At 47.8% G+C, this 20833-nt stretch overlaps 1 protein-coding gene across 1 annotated transcript in view; it reads right to left on the bottom strand.

Moving 5' to 3' along the window:
- The window catches only part of ABCC11 (ATP binding cassette subfamily C member 11), a 65328-nt gene that overhangs the window by 6830 nt on the left and 37665 nt on the right, over positions 1 to 20833 (bottom strand). The window contains 12 exon segments of the mRNA XM_007450636.1: positions 1148 to 1337; positions 2558 to 2647; positions 6711 to 6742; positions 6745 to 6896; positions 8388 to 8522; positions 8647 to 8873; positions 12745 to 12942; positions 15857 to 15908; positions 15910 to 15958; positions 18373 to 18462; positions 19986 to 20082; positions 20167 to 20301. Coding sequence (XP_007450698.1) covers positions 1148 to 1337; positions 2558 to 2647; positions 6711 to 6742; positions 6745 to 6896; positions 8388 to 8522; positions 8647 to 8873; positions 12745 to 12942; positions 15857 to 15908; positions 15910 to 15958; positions 18373 to 18462; positions 19986 to 20082; positions 20167 to 20301 — 1447 coding nt within the window.

The following is a 20833-nucleotide window of genomic DNA, read 5'->3' as shown; positions in this document are numbered from 1 at the left end:
ATATACAAAAATTCAAACTGCATGTTTCTCTTGAAAGTCAGTAGGACCAGCAACACTGGTCCCATACCTCCCTGGGCAATAGGCAACTGGAGCCGAGTGTAGCTGCTTCCTTGAGAGAGAACAGCCTTCAAGTGCAGTGCACTGCCCTCCCCACCCTCCTTTCATCACACCCCAGGCCCATTTCATGCATCTATGTTACTTGCTGGGCCCTAAAAGCATTTGAGTTTTCAACCTCTGCTCTCAAAGATAAGGTCAGTGTGAGGGGCAGCCATGTGTCTTGTTCACCTTTGTGTTTCCACGCCTGGCACATAGTAGGTGCTCAGTAAATACCTACTGGATGAATACAGTCAATTGGACCATCTCTACTGAGGCTTCTCTATGTCAGACCCAGTCCTCTCAGCCCAACTGTGGGCAAGAAGTAGAAAGGGAAGAACACACGAAAGAATATAGCTGGGAACTCTTCACCTTGCAGTAGTGCAAGGCGTGCAGGGGCCTGAGGAGGCAGAGACCCACAAGGCTCCAGTCATCCTGGGGGGCTACCTGGAGAGGCAGCCCTGGGAACACAAGGCTGGGGTCTGAGTGCTGTCTTTGAATAATGCAAAAAGTGGGAAGGGATGACCCTAGGGTCAGATCTCCCAAAAGTTATAGAGAGGAAGAGAGGAAAGAAGTCAACCAGAAGAAAGAAGTGGGGAGAGACAGGTGGCGAAGGAGGGGGCTGACTAGAGAGGTCTAGAGGGGGAGGGCAGGAGGAAGAGAGGAGCCGGAGCCCTGCACGCCCCCTGCTGGAAGCGCTCGTTCCTGCACCCTGTTCACCCTTGCTGTCTCCCGGCAGACGTTGGCCTCAGAGCCCAGACCACTGTAGCTCAAGGGCCCACCAACCACGTTATTCTGTAACACACCCCTCTCCATCCCCACGGCCTTCACCACCAAGTCAGTCACCCCCCTCATTTCCTTATTTGATGACCATTAACGTCTGCCCCCTCCACTGGAATCCCATGACAGCAGAGACTTTGGGTTTTGTTCTCCCAGCACAAAGTGAGGGTCCAATAAATATCTTTGGGGTCACTGAGTAAGCACAAGTCTGAAAACAGGTCTGACACCCAAAGGCCAACAATGAAGACAGGGGTACCCCAGGCACTCAGCTCACCAGAGCCTGTCCTTCCCACGATGCCCACCACTTCCTGGCCATGAATCGTCAGGTTGGGTCTGTAAAGGACAATAGGCATGTTGTCTCTGTATTTCATCTAATAATCCTGGAATGTGATTTCCCCATGCTGCGGCCACCCGTGGGGACAGTTTGTGCCTTCTATGTGTAAAGGAGCTTCAGAGACACACATCTCATTTTTAAAGAAGGAAAAAGAAATCAGTAGTTATCCTCCATCTCTGCCCATCCCCTGCTGACCCACTGGTCTCTAGCTGTTGGGTGTGTGACGCATCCCAGCCTGCCCTGAACCAGGGTCAAGCCACCACCATGTGATCAGAGGACACCCCAAGAGGAACATCCCACCCCAAATCACCTGAAATGCACATGATTTTATCACTAAAGGGTGAGAAAACATATAGCTAGTCCCCTTGTTATTAACATAGAAAACTCTCTCTAATTTATTGTATGAGACTCTAAAGAAACAGAATCCAGAATAACGATAATAAGGACAGCAGAGCTAACTCAACCCTGTGGGGCATGTTTTATAGCTCAGAGCCCTCATGCAGACTTAATCTCTCTTGATCCCTATCCTAGGGGGTAGGCAATTTTGGATGATTTCACAGGCGAGGAAATAGAGGCTCAAACAGGTCAGATGACATGCTACCACCGCACAGCTGGTGAGTGGACGACCGGGGACCCAAATCCAGGGCTGCCTGGCTCCAAGCCCACAGCTCTGCCTCGAGCACGGTGGGTGTATTGGGAGGAAACGCTCCTCCTCTGGATGTTGGGGGTAATAATTCAGTCAACCCCATTAAGTTGTTTTGTGATTCCATGAAATAATCTACGTATCATTATAGTGAACCTTTACTATGGGCCAGGCACTATGCTAAGTGATTTGCATGTGACGTCATTTAATCTTTGTAATAACTCAATGAAGTAGATACTGTGATCTGTCCCACTTCAGAGACGGGGAGCAGAAAGGCTGAGTAATTCACACGGGTACACAGCTGACTCACGCGGAAAAGCTTAGACCTGAACCCAGGTGATCTGGCTCCAAAATCTGGGCTCTTAAATACTAGGACATAAATAGAAGCAATATTAATAACAATCATTATTGTCATCATTAGTATTATTATATTTGTGCAAACCTCTCACTTCTAAAAAGCGCAGATCATTCCCTCTACATCCAAGAATGCCATGAGGGATGTGGTCAAAATGAGCCAATGGGTGTGGAAGAGCTTCTGAGAGATGATATGCACAGTTCCAGGGGAGATGGGGAGGAAGGACCAGGAGCCCAGCTGCCTCCTGGGAAAATCTCAGGTGTTGGGGCTTGCAGAGGCCACAGAAGCTGAGCCCCAGGCTGGATGTGAGCCTTCTAGATCTCCCTGCATAAAGCCCAGACCTGTGTCCCACCTTCATGTACTGCAGCATCCTCTCCACAGCTATAAAGTGCGCTTCTGTCTCTGAACTAATCCGGATACAGGCCTGGAAGTTGGACGCCAGCTGGAATGAAGGGGAAGCATCAGGCTAGCAGGCTGTGGGGGTGAGCTCAGGCTCTCTCCACTCCTGAAGACTGGGAGTTGCCATTCCTCCCGAGCAACTCTTCAAACCAAGGCAACTTCCCTTATAGGGATGGAGCAGGTACCTCTGGCGCCCCCCTGAGGCTACTCCTAAGTTTCACTGAAGCTGTGGTGGGCAGTTGTAGGTGAGCAACCCTACCAACCCCGTTCCACCTCACGAACCCTCTGCTTTCCATTCAAAACCTTCATCCACACCACAGGAGCCCACTCAGCCCATGCGCAGCCCAGAAACACGGGAGTTATGGCCCTTGGGAGCAACCCTCAACTAACGGGGGAAAGAGCCAGCAGATGAAGGCTCCTGTCTCTCAGCCTTTGGGGGATAATCCTGGGAGTTGAGTGCTGATGACCTAGAGCAGTGACCTCAATGGGACACTCTCATGGTGGAGTTCCTCCTTCCCTGTCTAGTGCTCCTGTTCCCTTGGTCCTCTTTCCAAGGAGCATCTCACAAATAATCTACCTGAATTTTGAGTCCTTGTCTCAGGCTCTGCCTTCAGGGGAACCCAGGTTAAGAGGTGTCTTTGGGATTCTTGGGAATTGGAGGCACTATAGATGAGGAAATGGAGGTCCAAATAGAAGAAATGGTACACAGAGAATCACCTGGAAGCCAAAGGCAGAGCGGGATGGAGCAAATAGAAGAAATGGTACACAGAGAATCACCTGGAAGCCAAAGGCAGAGCTGGGATGGAGGCCCAGTCTTTATGCTCTGTACCCCCCCCCCCCCCGGCCATGCAGAAGGTGCTGGGCAACAACTCCGTTATACAGTCAGTCAACAAATTCTCATGGAGGAGCTGGGCCAGGCTCCATGCTTAAAGTGCAACAGACACAGTTTCTGCCCTCGAGGAGTGCCCAGTCGGATGGAGAGATAGGCCAGCAGAGAAGGCAGCACGACAGAGTCAGCCCACAGCATCGTTGTGGCCAGGGGACAGTCACCAGACAAGGGCCACAGGGAAGGCTTCCTGGAGGAGTTGGCACTGGAGCTACATTTTTAAGGAGAGGTGGGATTTAGCCAGCTAAACACAGGTGGAGAGAGGCGTTCCTAACAGAGGGACAAAGTCTTGACAGTAGTAAAGTGGCAGCATACATTCAGGACCCTGCAGGCCATTTGACTGCGGCTAAAGCAAAGGGCATGTACGGACCAGGGAGGCCAGGGAAGGAAAGCCTATATAAGTCAGAGAAGGGATCACTATCCTGAAACGATACTGAGCTGGGAAGGGATATCAGACACAGTTGATTGCCTATCCACAGCTGGTCCCCTCTTCCTTCCTTGCTAACACATCCTCTGTTATGTTCAGGTGTCTACAGCTTGGAGTTCCAGGAAGGCTTGGTTACTCCAAACCACTCATGTTAATCTCTCTCCTCTTGCCAATGACTGGTTTAGGAGTGAGCCACGACACAGCTCTGGCCAACAAAGCACAAGGAAGACTCAGATGTGAGCATTCCAGGAAGCTACTCCTTGTTCTTACAAGGGGACACATGGAAAAAGTTATCTACTCTCCAGTCTTTGGCAATTTCTGGGTGAGGATGTGCTGCTTTGGGTTTCAGCAACCATTTTGTGAACTTGAGTAGACAATCCTGAGGACAAAAATCAGGCGTGGAGGCCAGAGCAGAAAGATCAAATGATCATGGGTTCATGCTAGGCCAGTAAATCAGCCAACAGAGAACAGCCCTACCCCAGCCTTCCGGTCACATAGGATAATAAGTTGCCAGATTGTCAAGGCCATTTTGAACTGGTTCTTTGGCTTGCAACCAGAAACATCTCTAATATTTACTAAGAAAACTCTTAGGGCTACAAAGCAACATGGTGTGTGATACCTGCCTCCCAAAGCCTGAATTTCCTCAAGAGTGCATGCAGAAGTCAAAGTACCAGTTTGACCAGAGGAGAGAGTGCATGTGGGGTCTGAGGCCAGATTTGAGGGCCTGGAACGTAGGTCCATGGCTTAGGTTTGGTGCATAAGGAGACAGGGAGTCTCTAGAGGTTCTAACCAAGGCAGTGACATGAGGAAAACTAGAATTAAAGATCACTCTGGAGAGAGTGTAGAAGGTGGATGGGAAGGGGTTTCGGGGGTGGGCGAGGCAGGGAGGCTAGGAGGTTGTTACCCAGGATAGAGATGAGACACTCAAACAGGGCAGCAGATGTTGAGAAGAAAGGATGAACCTGGGGCCATTCTGACGTCATCACACCCCCAGGCAGAGCTCCTACTTGGTGGCCTGTGGTGGGACAACTGGTCGACCTTGAGTGGACACCTGTATACATGGTGCTCCTGGGAGAGCTAAGCCTCCACCTGCTTCCTGAACCAGCACTGGACGACCTGGGCACAGGGTGCAGCAGGCAGGGGCATCTCTGGCTTTAGTGACTCTGCGTCCCCCAGGACTCCAGTGTGGGACTTCTCCCCAGAGTTCTGGAAGGCTCAGGGCCAACTCTGTACTGGGGCATGTGTGCATGTGTTTGTGTGTGTCAGAGAGCAGGAGAAAGAAAGAGAGAGAGAAGAGTGTGCCCCACCATGGACAAATCTGTCTCTCAGCAGCTGTGGGAATATGGGCAAATTAACTCCAGAAACTCTAGTTTCCTATCTGTAAGCTAGGAACAATAACAGCAAACATTTATCCAGCATTTATTCTGGGCCAAGGTTTTTAACATGCATGAACCCTCAAGTTTACATACATTCTTCACAAGTCCATGATTTCAGAACTTTTATTATCTCCCTTTTATATAAGAGGAATCCCAGGCATAAGGAGGGTAACAGACTTCCCCAAAGTCACACAGCTGATAATGGACAGAGCCTGGTGTGAACCTGCACATTCCAAACCACACATTCTTAACCACTTGGCCGCATCTCATGGAAGGTGGTGAGAGTTCAGTGGAAGAAAGCACAGCAAGTACCCAGCAGGGCGTGGGCTCAGTGCAAGCTCCCCAATACCCTGGTTATGGCACGGGGCAGCTCTCTGTGGGCATGAACACTGCACAGCCTCCTGCGTGGCCCATGCGCCCTCGGAAGGGTCTGCACACAGGCATGGGCATGTGGGCACAGCACCGTATGTGTGTGCAAACATGTGTCTGCCACAGGGCTCAACAAGGAGCACATGGGAGCCCCTCTGCACCCAAAAGGATGCCTCAGCATGGGGCACACGAGACCTAAGCCCAGTTAGAGAGAAAGCATCCAGAGAGGATAGTTAATGAGTACCCCTGGGGGAGGGGACGGCCAGGGTTCCCTGAGCCAGCATCTGGCCTCACGGCCCTTCATGGAGAGCCCTTCCCCAGGCCCCACTGCCTGGCATGGAGGAACTCAGACCATGAGGCCTGCCAACTGCTACACCAGGGTCCCCCTGAGAACCCATTTTTAAAATTAGATTCCAAGACCCCGCCCGACAAGGACTTGACTCCGAATCCCTCCAGCTATGCTCTGGAGCGTGGCCCTCCTGTCAGCCCCACAGGCCTGGCTGAATCAGCCTGGCAGGCTGGGCCGAGAGCTTGGTTTCAAGCCTATACACTTTGAAGTCTGAGAGGCCTGCTCCAGGGGAGGACTGGGAAACCTACATTTTCCACAGCTCCCTCGCCCAGATACCTCAGAAAAGTTTGACAAATGAATCAGGGTATTAATAGTAAAGTGAAAACACACCAGACAGGAAACCAAAAGGTCAGAGGTCTTGCCCTGGCTCTACTTATAACGCTCTGTCCGTTCAGACAACTCCTTCCCCTCTCTGAGCCTCAATTTCCCCATCTACACAATAGGAGGGTTGGACTCTGTTGCCTGTGGGCTCCCCTTCAATCTCAATATTCTATGATTCCATTAAACACCTTTAAATACAGACTTCTCAGTTCAAAGGTGACAAGGAACCAGAACAAAGCTGCGGATTCAGAAAGCCAAGCACATCGTTTGTAAGATCACAAACGGCCAAAACCCAAGGTGTGATCAAAGTCCCATGGACCCCTGAGTCTGACCATAGACCACAGGCCACCACCTGCCATCTGAGAGTCCCTCCCTCACCTGCAGGACAAGGCTGATAGCCATGGCTTTGTAGAATAGGGGGCAGAGGAAACTCCAAAAAACGTGAACAAGGCCACCATCAAGGTCACCATGCTGGTCATTAGCTCCAGCTTCAGTGCCACCCGTTGCGTGGAAGACAGAAACATCAGCAGGTAGTTATTCTGTGCATCCGTCAGCGTGTTAAACCTGAGAAGGAAAGGACAACCTGAAAGCCACATGTGTTTGTCTAACCCAGGGTTTCCTGAGGCGGACACTGGTTGCTTCCTCCAGCATCCAGCTCCCCACTCTCATCAAAGAGCCAACAAAGAAAATAGGGCGGATTCCTTCCTACCTCTTTCTCAGCCATGGAGTTCCCCTGACCCCAGATCTAGGAGTGGTCTCTGACCGATTTAGGACTATCAGCAGTTCTCTTCCCCTGGCCCTGATGATTGGTCCAGGGTGGGCAAGTTACCGTAACTGGGCCAATGAGAATGAATACATGCCCAGATCTGTGAGTGAGTGGAGGGGAGTGATCCCTTCCTTGTACATATCCACCTTGTTTACTGCTGTATCCTGGTAGGTTCTCAGTGTTGACTGAATGAATGTGTCACTCCAGGATCCCCTTAGTCCTAGTGCCTGCGCAGTCCTTGGGTCTCTCCAGTGCCACTGGGAGAGCTGGCACCATGACTCATCCAATATTTCAGCCAACAGAGCACACACCATCTCACGTGCCCCAATTTTCCCAGGCTTCAAGGCCACCTCAGATGCTGCCTCCTCCCCAAAGCCTTCCCTGATCCCCAGATGTGGGTCGTCGTTTTCTCCTCTGAACCCCCAGGGCATTTTACCTGCTCCTCTCCTATGCTGTCTTATCATATTCAACACTGTATTATTACAAAAACATACGTCTGTGTCTCCTGTCTCCCATTAGACGGTAAGCTTCTTGTGGTTCAGCATAGACCATGTTTGACTGATCTTTACAAGTAGATAAGTTTATGTTACACAATTAAACTTCAGCAACAATTGTAGGATTTGTTTGTTTGTTGCAACAAACATTAGAAGGCAAATCTGTGGCTGTGAATAGTGAAGAAAATAGTTGTTTTTTTGAGGAGGCCTTTTTTTTTTTTTTTTTTTTTTTTTTTTGCGGTACGCGGGCCTCTCACTGTCGTGGCCTCTCCCCGTTGCGGAGCACAGGCTCCGGACGCGCAGGCTCAGCGGCCATGGCTCACGGGCCCAGCCGCTCCGCGGCATGTGGGATCTTCCCGGACCGGGGCACGAACCCGTGTCCCCTGCATCGGCAGGCGGACTCTCAACCACTGCGCCACCAGGGAAGCCCAGAGCCCTTGTTTTTTATTATTTTATTATATTTAGATACCTGTTTGGAAGCGGAAGAAAAAAGAAAACCAATGCAGTAAGTGCTAACACAGTAACACATCTTACCATTAATTATATTGATATATGTATATAATAGCCACAGATCTTTAAGGTTGACAAGCATTTTTCATATCACTTACATTTTTTATTCTTATAAGCACCATCTTCCAGATGAGGTTCCGGAGGTTCGGAGAAACAAATGGGATAAAACAGAGTTCTCTCTGATTCTTCTGAAGATGATCCTATTTCCAGATGCTCTGTTTCCTGGCTTCCTGTGCCCCACCACCCCCAGAGTCCCCATCACCCTCAGACAGCAGAGGGACTCACTTGCTGATGGAATCTTCAGTTTCTCCATAGACATGGATGGAGATTAGGCTGTGCAGAGTGGTGAGGATGTGGGAAAATAAAGGGGAACTGTAGTTCTCCAGGCTCTTGAACACATTGATGGCCCTCTTGAACATTCTGCATCGGGAATGGGAGTGAGTGACCTGGGCCACCTGCCTCTGGGACCCTCCAATTCTAGGTTGGTCCTAGACTCATACCCCAAGTCACAAACCTCATTCACGAGCGGAAAGAACCCACTCACCTAAAATAAACGAGGCAAACAATGAGTGTTACGACTCCCATCAGCAGGACAAAGGGAGACACCACACTAACAATCATCAGGATGGTGGTCACCACCAAAATCACGAGCAGGGACTATTCAGCCACAGTGGGCAAGAATTGGTCCAGCTCATGCAAGTCCCCTGCAAAGCAGTTCAGGAGTTGGCCTGTTGGGGTGGTGTCAAAGAAACACAAGGGGCAGCGGGACACCTGCAAGGACAAAAGCAACCCAGGTCATGAGGCTGGCTGCAGGCCTTGCTTGGGGCTTGATGAAGACACCAGGTAACCTCAGGCTCTGAAGAGGTACAGGATGCAGCCTGAAGGGTATTCAGGGAAGGCAACATAGAGCAGTGGTTAAAAGCAGGGGCTCCAGAGTCAATTTGCCTGGACTCCAGGGCTGCCCTGCTCTTCCACCTACTACTATGGGACTGTGGGCAAGTTACTTAACCCCTCTGAGTCTCAGTGTCCTCATTTGTAAAATGGGGATAACAATGCTTCAGAGTTGTGATGACGATTGCACAACTCTGCAAATATACTAAAATATACAATTTAAAAGGGTATATTATCAGGCTTCCCTGGTGGTGCAGTGGTTAATAATCCACCCGTCAGTGCAGGGGACTAGGGTTCGAGCACTGGTCCGGGAAGATCTCACATGCTGAGGGGCAACTAAGCCAGTGAACCGCAACTACTGAGCCTGCGCTCTAGAGCCCGTGAGCCACAACTACTGAGCCTGCGCTCTAGAGCCCGTGAGCCACAACTACTGAGCCTGCGTGCCACAACTACTGAAGCCCAAGTGCCTAGAGCCCGTGCTCTGCAGCAAGAGAAGACAGTGCAACGAGAAGCCCGCACACCACAATAAAGAGTGGCTCCCACTCGCCATGACTAGAGAAAGCCCATGCACAGCAATGAAGACCCAACTCAGCCAAAAATAAAATAAATAAATTTTAAAAAATAATAAAAGGGTATATTATTGTATATTATATTATTGTATATTAAAAATATACAAGTTAAAAGGGTAAATTTCATGGTCTGTGAATTATATCCTGATAAAACTATAATTTTATAAAGGAAGGAAAGGGTGGGAGGGAGGGAGATGCAAGAGGGAGGAGATACGGGGATATATGTATATGTATAGCTGATTCACTTTGTTATAAAGCAGAAACTAACACATCACTATAAAACAATTATACTCCAATAAAGATGTTCAAAAAATAAATAAATAAAAACAAAAAAATAAATAAAAAGGAAGGAAATGATAATACATTAAAAGTCCTCAGAACAAACCTGCCTCCTGGTATTGCTATTAATACTAACTCTTACATTTCTTTTCAACTCTTACTCTTACTTTTTTCTCAGTAAAAAAGATGGGACCATTTCATTCAGTATCACCAAAAATTAGTAGCAGCCATTCCACTGCAATTGCATAAGATGGAATCTTGGGTAGATTTTAACCATGACTGCCCCTTCTTGAAGGTGGCATCCCAGCTTGACCTCTAAAAGCAGTGGATGTGAGGTCCTTTGGAGATCAAAGAGCATTTCATATTAGAAAAGTTCTAAGAAAACCATCTAGTTCATCCTCCTCATTTTACAGATGAGGAAACTGAAGCCCAGAGAAGGGGGAGCAGCTTAGGGACTTGCTCAAGGTCACCCAAGTAGTTAACGACAAAACCATGACAGGACCAGGCCTCCCAAGGCTTCCCTCACCCCCAGCACAGCCATGCTCTTCACTGGAGGCATTTCTGATTTCTGAAAAGGTCAAGGCATGGACCTGCTGACCACTGACCACTTTCATTTCCCCATGTATTTCTCAAGCCGTAACACAAAACAAAGAAATGAATAGAAGTTAATAGTATCTAATAAAGCCAAAACTAAAGGAAGCAATGGAAGGAGAAGGGAGAAAGGAAGAAAATACATTTTGCCTATTAATAAATTATAATTATTTGAGTCATGAAATATCCCTTACTCACAGCAGCCCTTACGGCAAACACCTGGGTCCTGCTGACCAAGTATAGTTCATTGGCCGTCTCAAGTGGGGAGCAGCAAACTTCAGAGGGGCCGACTGTGAGCTTCCTTGTTTTCTTTTCCTGCCTCTAAATTGTCTTTAATTTTATCTCCAGAATCTTTTGTTAAATACATGAGCTAACTAAAACAAAAAGAATTGTCACAATCACTGTGACAAATCAAAGACTAAAACAATCACCCTCTCTAGGATGCTGAGCACTCATGGGGAGCGGGGTTCAGGGCGAAGGGCTTGGGAGCAGGACTCAGCTCAGCTGTGGCATGAAAGGGGTCTGTGAGAGCCCACTCTCACGAGGGATTAGAATAAAATGGTGGGGACACAGCCACAGGGGCTCTGGTTGCCTCCTTAAGTATCAAAATAATCTGGTTCTGTTTATGTTTTTGCAGTTTGTAGATTTTGCAGTTGAGTCAATTTTTTCAGAGATTTGTCCTTTACTTGTGATTATTTAAAACTACAAAGGCAAATTTAAAATCAATAAAGCCATAAAAGGATGAGAAAAAGGAAAATGTTTTAAATATGAAATGTATTTTCCAATGAAAAAACTTGAACATTTCTTAAAATTAAAATACAGAATATCTCTTTGAGGCCTGGGCATTAGATATTTCTAGAATCTGGGAATGCAGAGTCAGAAGCTTAGAGACCAGCTAGCCGGTGTCACCACCACAGGCCAGGTGGTGAAGAGTGCCAGGCCTTGGGTAGAATTTCCCCTCTCCTGCCTCTGGCTCCACCAAGCCAGTTGCTTTATCTGAGATGTGGGGAAATGCCCTGGCCTCACCCTCCTAAAATTAAAATGCAATTTGCATTCAATCTACAAGGAATGATGGGTGGCCTCCTTGCCTCCCGAGATCCCTCTGAGAAGCCCCCTCTCTACAGCTCTGAGCTCCAGCCTTCCTGAACTCCATGCAGCTCCCTGGAAATGCTCTGCTTCTGCTCGCCTCTTAATCTTGAACTGGAGAAATCCCATTCATACTCAGGTCTTAGCATAGAGGTCACTTCCTCCAAGAAGCCTTCTTGGACTCCTACCTTCCTTCCACCACTGCCAAGCTGGGGTTAGGTGCATCATGTTCTTGTGTGCCCCACCCCGTGGGTAACTCTGTGCACCATATTGCAACAGCCTATTTTCTTGTCCCTCTCCCTCCTTAGACTATAAGGCCATGATGACCCAAACCATACTTGTATTGTTCATTTACCATTGTAAACTCAATGCCCACCCCAGAGCCTGGCACATAGTAATATTTGATAAGTGAGAGAGAAAAAGGATATTTCCAAGAGGTAGTGAAATACCATAGACAATTTGGTATTCTCACCACAACACACATTCTAACCATAACACTTGTGGGGTTCCAGTTTTCTCATATGTAAGATGAGGCTAAAATACCCACTTCAAAGGGAACTTAAGGGAATCATAAACAAGCCTTTATGTGACAGTGCTCAGCCAACGGAGGTCAGCATTTGTAGCTGAGGGTTGACCCTCCAGCAAGGGACACTAAACTTTTACAATCATGCCTCCACTGGTAGGAGAGTTTCAATGCACCTATCTCATTCTCTGGCCTGCTCCCACCCAGCTAGTGACCCAGCGTACACTTACACCTATATGACATTACATTCTCCAAACCATGGAGACAGCAAAAAAATCAGTGGTTGTCAGGCATCTGGGGGAAGGGAGGGGGAGGGATGAATAGGTGGAGCAAAGAGGATTTTTAGGGCAGTGAGACTATTCTGTATGATACGTAATGGTAGACACATGCCAGTATACATTTGTCAAAACCCATAGAATGTACAACACAAAGAGTGAACCTTAATGTAAACTATGGACTTTAGTTGATAATGTATCAATATTGACTAATCAATTGTAACAGATGTCCCCCATTAAAGCAAGATATTAATAATAGGAGAGACTGAGGATGTGGTGAGGGATAAAAGAGAACTCTGTACTTTCTGCTCAATTTTTCTGTAGACCAAAAACCGCTCAAGAAATATGAAGTCCGGTAATTAAAAAAAAAAAAAGTTGAGCAAGGTCAGGGCTCAGCCTTTGGCCACGCCCAGTGCACAGGCCCATACCTTTTTGAAGAGCTTGTTGTGCAATGCTGTGGGTGCCTTCCTCGTGACCTTGGTGAAAGCCGCCGAGGTGCAGAAGCCCATGCAGACTGCGAACAGGGCGCTGAGGCCATACACCTGTTGGTAAAAGGGCAGCTGAGGATTGTCCAATACGTCACCTGGGTCTGCAGTGGTCCTATTGCTCTCTTGACTGCTATCGGTCTTCAAGAAAGGGCAGGGGCTGTGGTATGATAAGAAATATGCTTAGGCTTTGTCCCCGATTCCTGGCACAGAGCTCCTAAAATACTTGCAATTTCCCAAGTGATGGGGGTGCTAAGAGCATCATTTGTGGTAATATTTGGCCTTTGACTCTGGTTCCTGACACAAGCACTTCTAAGACCTTTGGGGTCTCTGGAGCAATAAGAGAGTCTTTTGCAGCTAATCAGATGACTAGTGGCTGGGGGCCCCTAAATAGCTTCAGGATTGGGGCTGGTCACCAGAGAGACCAAGCCATGAGTCCAAGCTTGGAACTTTCAGCTCTGCCCCCATCCTCTGGGAAGTGGGGAGAGCCTGGAAATTGAGTTAATAATCGATTATGCCTACATGTTGAAGCCACCATAAAAATCCCTAAAGCACGGGGCTCGGAGAGCTTCCAGGTGGGTGAACACATCCATGTGCCAGAAGCTCCTGCACTTTGGACGCTTCTGGACCCCACCCTATGTACATTTTCATCTGGCTGTGCATCTGTATCCTTTATTATATCCCTTATTTTAAAAACTGGTTAAAATATTTCTCTAAGTTCTGTGAGCCATTCTAGCAAATTATCAAACCCAAAGAGGCAGTCGTGGGAATCCCCAATTTATAGCTGATTCATCAGAAGTACAGAAAGTCAGTCTTGTGGTTGGCACCTAAAATGGGAGCAGTCTTGTGGAACTGAGCCCTTAACCTGTGGGGTCTGTGCTAACTCCAGGTAAGTAGAGTCAGAATTGAATTGAACTGTAGTACACCCAGCTAGTGTCCAGGGAGTTGGAGAACTGGTTGATGTTGGGAAAACCCTGCACAGTGGGTATCAGAAACATTGTGTGTGGATAGAGGAAAACTGTGAGTTTTCTTTTTAGAGGCTCAGACCAGGGTGAAATTCAGCAGGGAGAAAAATCCTTCTTCCTGGGGCTACCTAAGACTCAGTAGCTGGTAGAAGGTGAAACTATACATTACAACCTCCCTGCTCAGCACTGTTGCTTTTCCCTTCTCCTTCCTCACTGCCCTGCCCTGGACTAAGCCCTCATTTTCTATCCCCTGGACCACTACAACAGCAGTCTCCCTGACTCTAGCTCTTGCCTCCACTCTATCTCCCACTCCACCCTGACTGCTCTAAACTCAACCCCACAACCTTTAGGATTTCTATTCATCCCTCTCTCAATGCATCTTTGTCCCAAGGCAGCCTGCTGTCTAATGTGGCCTCTTTTCTTCTGTCAGTGTAGAAGATGGTTGATAAATTACTTCACTCTGTGGTGTTAGAAATCTGTGCTAGATGATCATCCAGCATCACCTCTGCCACCTTCCACACTCTCCACTGCAATTCAGGGGAGAGCTTGGGAACTAGGTTTGCCAGACTCCTTGCCAGCAAGGTCTGAGGTTAGATTCTGCCAAGGAGAGGCACTCACAGGAAATCTAAAGGTTCAAAGAGAAGAAGCCATCACACGCTGGTGGCAACTGAGGACAGGTGCATGGCACATGGAGTTCGGCCAGTGGTTTGCAGGTATCCTTCCAAGGATCAGCCCCCTCAGTGCTGCCTGCTTCTGAGACAACTGGAACCTGCTTCCCCTCTCCCCTCCAGCCCTCCCAATGGCTGTATAGCCTCTAATTGGTGTATTAAATCTTTGGAAGCTCTAAATATTTCAAATGGCTCCTGCTTTCCTGATCAAACTGTATCTGACAAATGACTCAAAAGTTAACCAAATAGAGCATTTGAAAAACATGGCCTGGATTCAAAGCACAGAGTTCAAGGCACCTTCACGTCTCAGGGCAGCCTCCTTATCCACTCTAAGCACTGTTTCTGCAAATATGAAATGCGGACAGTGACACCTACCTCAGAATGAGCTGGGAAGGTTAATGAATTAACGTGGCACGTAATGGCTGAGGGCCGCAGAACCCTCAACATGGAACAACTCTGTGCATACTCCTGCACTAAAAGGCTTGATCAAATTCTAGCATGGCTTCTAGAGGCTAAGGCATGTCACTCAGAGGATCCCAGGTCCCCCCATCTTCATTAAAATGCCTCTGCCAGGAAAATTTACTGTTTCTTCCAGCCTGGACCTGATGACAGGTCCCTGATCTCCCTTCCTCAGAGCACTTACTAAGAAGGGCTCACAGTTGTGACTATGTAACTCCTGCAACTCAGAAGCATCTCTCTTAAGGACCTGAGAACCATTCCTTTGAAATGTAATCATCAGAAAGGACAGAGCCTCTGTCTCCCAGTCTCTGTGGGAGGACAGACAGCTTGCTGGCTACAGACACAGCTGGCCTAATCACACTGACACTCACCAGCCTTTTGTACTTTTTCACTTCTCTGACGCAACTGAGCCCCTGCTTTCCCTTCTCCATCATTCTCCCTTTAAAAAGCCCAAATCACCTCTGTGCAAACAGACTGGAGCTCAGCTCTTTCCCTGCCATCAGGAGTGATGGATAAAACCTATTTTCCCTTCTCTAACTAATGTCTGGCCATGTCCATCTTGGGCATGGCCTCCCGGCCCCGCAACGCGGAGTACAGAAGCTTGTTTTAAATAACGCAGAGCAAGAAGGCAAAACAGCTGCCAAAGGAAAGTCACTCAGGCAGACTGTAAAGCAATCTTGGGGAGCTGTTTGGGGACAGAAACCTCTTGGTTTTGTCCCTATGAGACTGCATAGGTGATCACACGCTCTGTGAACACAAGAGGCCAGACCAGGAGGGAGCCCCAGAGTTCTGGCTCCCAGAGTTTCCCTCTAGAGCTCCTTTCATCAACACCGCAAGGGCAGGCACTGGGCTTGCCATGGGCTTCCCTAACCCGTGCACACAGGGCCCCAAGGAATAAGAAGCCCCCCACTCCCCCACCCCCAAGCCCACAGAAATGCACCCCACCCCCACCATGGCACTCACCCCTGAGCCCTGCTCCAGCCAATAGCTCAGCCACCACAAGTTGAACATTGTTGAAGAAGGCCGTCATCACCAGGAGGAAAACCATGGCAGAGACCAGGTAACCTGGGGAGGGAGAGAAAGGTGACACACAGGTGCCGAAAGAAGGTGCACAGCCATCCCAGGCACTTGGATCTCCCTCAGACACCTTAGAGGACTGGAAAGAGCTGGGCAACAAGGTTAGAAAGCCCTGGGTTCAAATCCTGGCTCTACTACTTACAAGCTATGAGAGCCTGGGAGAGGGACCAAATGTCAGTGACATTCCACTCCCCTACGTATAAGATGGTGATGGTAGCCCTGCCAGCCTCACATGAGGGGTTGCTCTGAAGATAGTATGAGGTAACATGTGTCAAGCACCCAGCCCAGTGCCTGGTGCATAAGCAGTGTTCTAGAGAAGTTAGTTCCCCTTACGAAGGTCCTGAGGGTTCAACGTTCAAAACAAAAACAGCAGCTTCCTTTCACTTGATAGGTACTATCAGGTACCATGCACCAGGCAGAGTACTAAATATATGCATTATTTTTGAATTGGGAATTCCTATCCCCATTCACTGAGTCTCCAAGAGAGGAATAACTTGCCCAAAGTCACAGAGCTGGTGAGTGCTGAAGCCAAGGATGAGAAAACAAAGCGTACACGCCGTCCTTTGGCATCTGCCTCTTGCCCTGGCACTCTATCCACCTCTCCAGTCTGTGTCCCATGCCCTTATTCTTTTTCCTGAATTCTATCCCTCCTTAAGCTCCACTCAAGGGCCACCTCTCTTTGATGACATCTGAGATTATTCCTGGTCCCAGAGATCTCTCTTGCTACTGGTGGATGCAATGTCTTAATTCTCCAACTAGATTACAGGGTAGTTTCTTAGGTGACTTTATACCCCCTTGCCTCCAGAGCTCAGCACAGAGCCTAGTCCATAATAGGTACTTCCTGAATACAGATCAACTGGTTTCTTGATTCATTCATGCATTTCACAAATATTTGCTGCTCCGCTGCTTTGGTCAGCCTCTGTGTTACATCCTGCAGGGATGCCCACGGTGGAAGAGGTGAGGATGGTGATCTCCTATGTGTAGCCTACCTCTTCCTCCCCTAGACAGGTAGAGAGAAGACACACCTTACCCAGGGTTAGGTTCCAAAGTCAATGAAGAATAAAAAGTTGGCGTGGAGTCAAAATACTATCAAAAATTAAATTACTCAAGAAGCACAGTATCATATACTTGGTTTTGTGTTTACAACATTGTATAGTTTAGTTAGGGATCCATAGTAATACTTTTCCCTTCGTGACAATAATTTACATGTCTATGTGTCTTACCATATTTGATTTTGAAATGCCAAGTACACATGAAAACATAACTTCCGGCATTGACTATGGTGGTAGAGTTACTATAATTGAGTATGTTTGGGATTAGGTAAGTTAAACCCATGAATGGCATGAATTTGTTTAGTTATATGTGTGAATTTGGTAACATACACCATTTAATAAAGCAGTAGCTTTGAAACTTTTAATTGCCATCCACCTTCAGAAATGCAGTTTGATACATACCAAAATGAAATCTTCGCCAACGTTACTTTTGTGATGCATGCAGATATTTTCTACTCTATTCCCATTTCTATTCTCATTGCTACTTACAATCCACTCAATTGATTTCACAACCCACTAGTGGGCCAGGACCTGCAGTTTGTAAAACACTGAAATAAAGAGTATGGTTAGCAAGTATGGTTAGCAGTTTGTAAAACACTGAAATAAAGAGTATGGTTAGAAAGTATTAACAATACTTTCTTATTTTCTGCATTCCTAACGCTGTGTTATTTGGGGTCTTAATACTGAAGACTGCTCCTCCCAAGGTTAGCTAATTCCTAGAGAGAGCAAATGACTCCTTGTGAGGACATCTTTGATATACAGACCAACCAATCTACAGCCCACACTCCCAATCACCTCTTTTAGCAGACTCTCACACACCAAACCAATATTCCCCCTGCCCTAAATCACCTCAGGACCAGGTACCAGACAACTCGGACCAACCCTATAGCCCAGATCCTGCCAGAAATGTTTGAACCATCCAATCCTAAGCTTACTCAGTGTACCTACCCTGCCTCACCCTCTCCTTCCCACAAAAAACCTAATAAAGGCTCTGGGCCATGCTTTCTCTTACCGGCCCTCTGCCTCCTGACCAACCCTGGTGCTTCCCCTTCATGGCATACCATGCCTATTTCTAGGGATCCATAGTAATACTTTTCCCTTCGCGACAATAATTTACGTGTCTATGTCTTACCATTATTTGATTTTGAAATGCCAAGTACACATGAAAACATAACTTCTGGCATTGAATATGGTGGTAGAGTTACTATAGTTGAGTATGATTGGGATTATGTAAGTTAAACTCATGAATGGCGTGACCCTTTGGGTCCCTCTACCTCACATGACCTTGCACATTCTGGTCTGACCCGGCTTCAGGGATAGACCTGTCCTGGAGCATCTGACAGCCCGTACCTCCAGCTGCCTGGATGTAGTGGTGGTAGATGCTCCACTTCAGGGACTCTTTTTCCATCTTCTCCTTCTGTGTGAGCTGATTTTCTAGCGCTGGATCAGGGAAAAGAGGAAGGAAACAGTATGCCTCCCAATCTCCTGTATCTCCTTCCCGGGTCAAGAGGAGTCCTTGCAAAGCCTTCTGTTCTGGCTGCCACCCAGTGCCCCACCCAAGTCTGACTCTAACCAGCAGGGTTTCCAGGTTTGCCCCGGCTCCAAAGTCTGAAAAGGGGGTCCATCACCAGCCATTCAATAAACCCTGGAGGGCCTGCGGTTCCCAGGGGCTTGGTGGCTTGAGAGAGACAGCAGGAGAGAATGAAGAAAGCAGTGACCTAGGACTAGAAAACCTGGGTTCCAGAATTATCATCATGATACTGTACAACTTCAAGCAAATCACTTAACCTCTCTGTTTCCTCATCTGACAACTGGCGGGCTTATAGATGATTGCTAAGATGCTTTGTAGCAATACGCTTCTGAGACAACTCCTCAAAAAAAGTTGTGACACCAGTCCAAGCAGACTCTTGGTCTACATCAGGGCAGAGAGACCAGGTGCCTGGAGATATCAGGAGATGTTGCCAATGACAACTACAACAATAACAGGAGACAGCCCTGCGGGGGGACGTCTGTTGTTTCTGCCTGACGCTCTCCCTTCTTCTAATAGCAACACCACAGTTCTCCCTGGAGAAGAGGGCTCTCTTTGTGGAATTTTAATTTTGAGGGAAATTATACTAGATGGGAAACATTTGGAGTAGGTTTTCTTCAAAAGGATTCTGTACGTGTTCCTGCTACTTTAGACCCCAAAGTTGCTGAGGCCTGGTTATTCAACTTTTCCTTTCATTCCATGATCTACACCCTTTTCTGCCAATAAATTATTTTTCTGCCCAAATTGGTTTCTGATCTTTGCCGCTGAAGACTCTATTGGTGACGGAAACCTACAATGTGCCAGGCACTGTCCTGAGAACTTCACTATAACTGACCTCTTCTAACCTCCACTACGACCCTGTAATGTAAGCACTATTACCTCTACTTTTGCCAGTGAGGGTTCAGAGAGTTTAACTTGCTTGGCTAAGGTCACACAGCTTTGTGAGCAGCGGAGCTGGAATTCAAATCCAGAACTTGTCTTGTTTTAAAAATGAAAGACTTTCTCTTCTGCTACCTTGTCTCAGAAAAGAGCAAGGCCATGAGCTTCTGGATGCCTAGGACTGGACCCAAATCATTTTTAACTTTCAATACCTTTGCTCTCAAAAAAAATGTGTAATGAATTAATGGCCCGGATACCTTGCAAAGTTTGAAATTTGAGCCACTCAAGATCAAAGCTACCCCCATCCTGCCTCTGCCTCTGTACATGCTCAGCTGTTTCCCCACCAACACTCACTTCCTGGACGCTTCAGGCCTCCTGACCAGCACAGTTCACTCCCCACAGCCCTCAAATACTTGGATCTGTAGCCTGTATGTGAGATGTCTGGGACCCCATTCAATGAGTGACGTGGCCTGGTCTCTCATCCAGGAGGAAATGCCAGGGCCTCTGGAAGATGCAGGCAGGTAGAGGTTCTCACTCTGTTCCCCAGCACTTTTACCAGCATTTTCATTGAGAACCTCTTCTGGACAAGTGGTCTGGGCCCGACCTTCCACCTGTAGCTCTTCTGCTGCCTTTGCTATGCCCTGCAACACTCCCTGGGGAGAAAACACAAGCTGTGGATGCAGGGGGTGGTCCTCCCCGTTGGGTCAGGAATGAGAGTGGGGTGGGATGGAAATGACCTGTATGGCTTCCCCATGCATCTTCTGGATGAGCTGGGCATATCGCCCCTTCTTCTGTATTAACTCACTGTGAATTCCTTTTTCACAGATTTTCCCATCTTCTAACAAAATGATCTGGTCGCAAAACTCTAAATACTGAAGAGTCAGAAGAAATAAGGTCTTCCGTAAGCATACAAAAAGCTGTTCAACTTCACTATTCAAAAGGAAAATGTAAATTTAAATCATGACAAGGTATTTTATGCCACCAGTTTGGCAAAAACTTAAACACTGGACAACCCCGGGTGTTGGTAATGGCTGGGGTAAGTGGAACTCATAAAGTTCGGGGTGGGGGAGGGGCTGTAGACTGGTACATCTACTTTGAAAAACAATTTGACAATATCTAGTAAAGTTAAAGATTTTTGAAGAATTACGAACCAATAATTCTACTCCTAAAACACTACCCTAAAAAAAGCCCTCTCAGGGCTTCCCTGGTGGCGCAGTGGTTGAGAGTCTGCCTGCCGATGCAGGGGACACGGGTTCGTGCCCCGGTCCGAGAAGATCCCACATGCCACGGAGCAGCTGGGCCCATGAGCCATGGCCGCTGAGCCTGAGCGTCCGGAGCCTGTACTCCGCAATGGGAGGGGCCGCAGCGGTGAGAGGCCTGCGTACCGCAAAAAAAAAAAAAAAA

The sequence above is a fragment of the Lipotes vexillifer genome, unplaced genomic scaffold (genome assembly GCF_000442215.2).
Source record: "Lipotes vexillifer unplaced genomic scaffold, Lipotes_vexillifer_v1.1 scaffold943, whole genome shotgun sequence".
Classification (NCBI taxonomy): Eukaryota; Metazoa; Chordata; class Mammalia; order Artiodactyla; family Lipotidae; genus Lipotes; species Lipotes vexillifer.
This window is presented reverse-complemented; position numbering and strand designations above follow the sequence as displayed.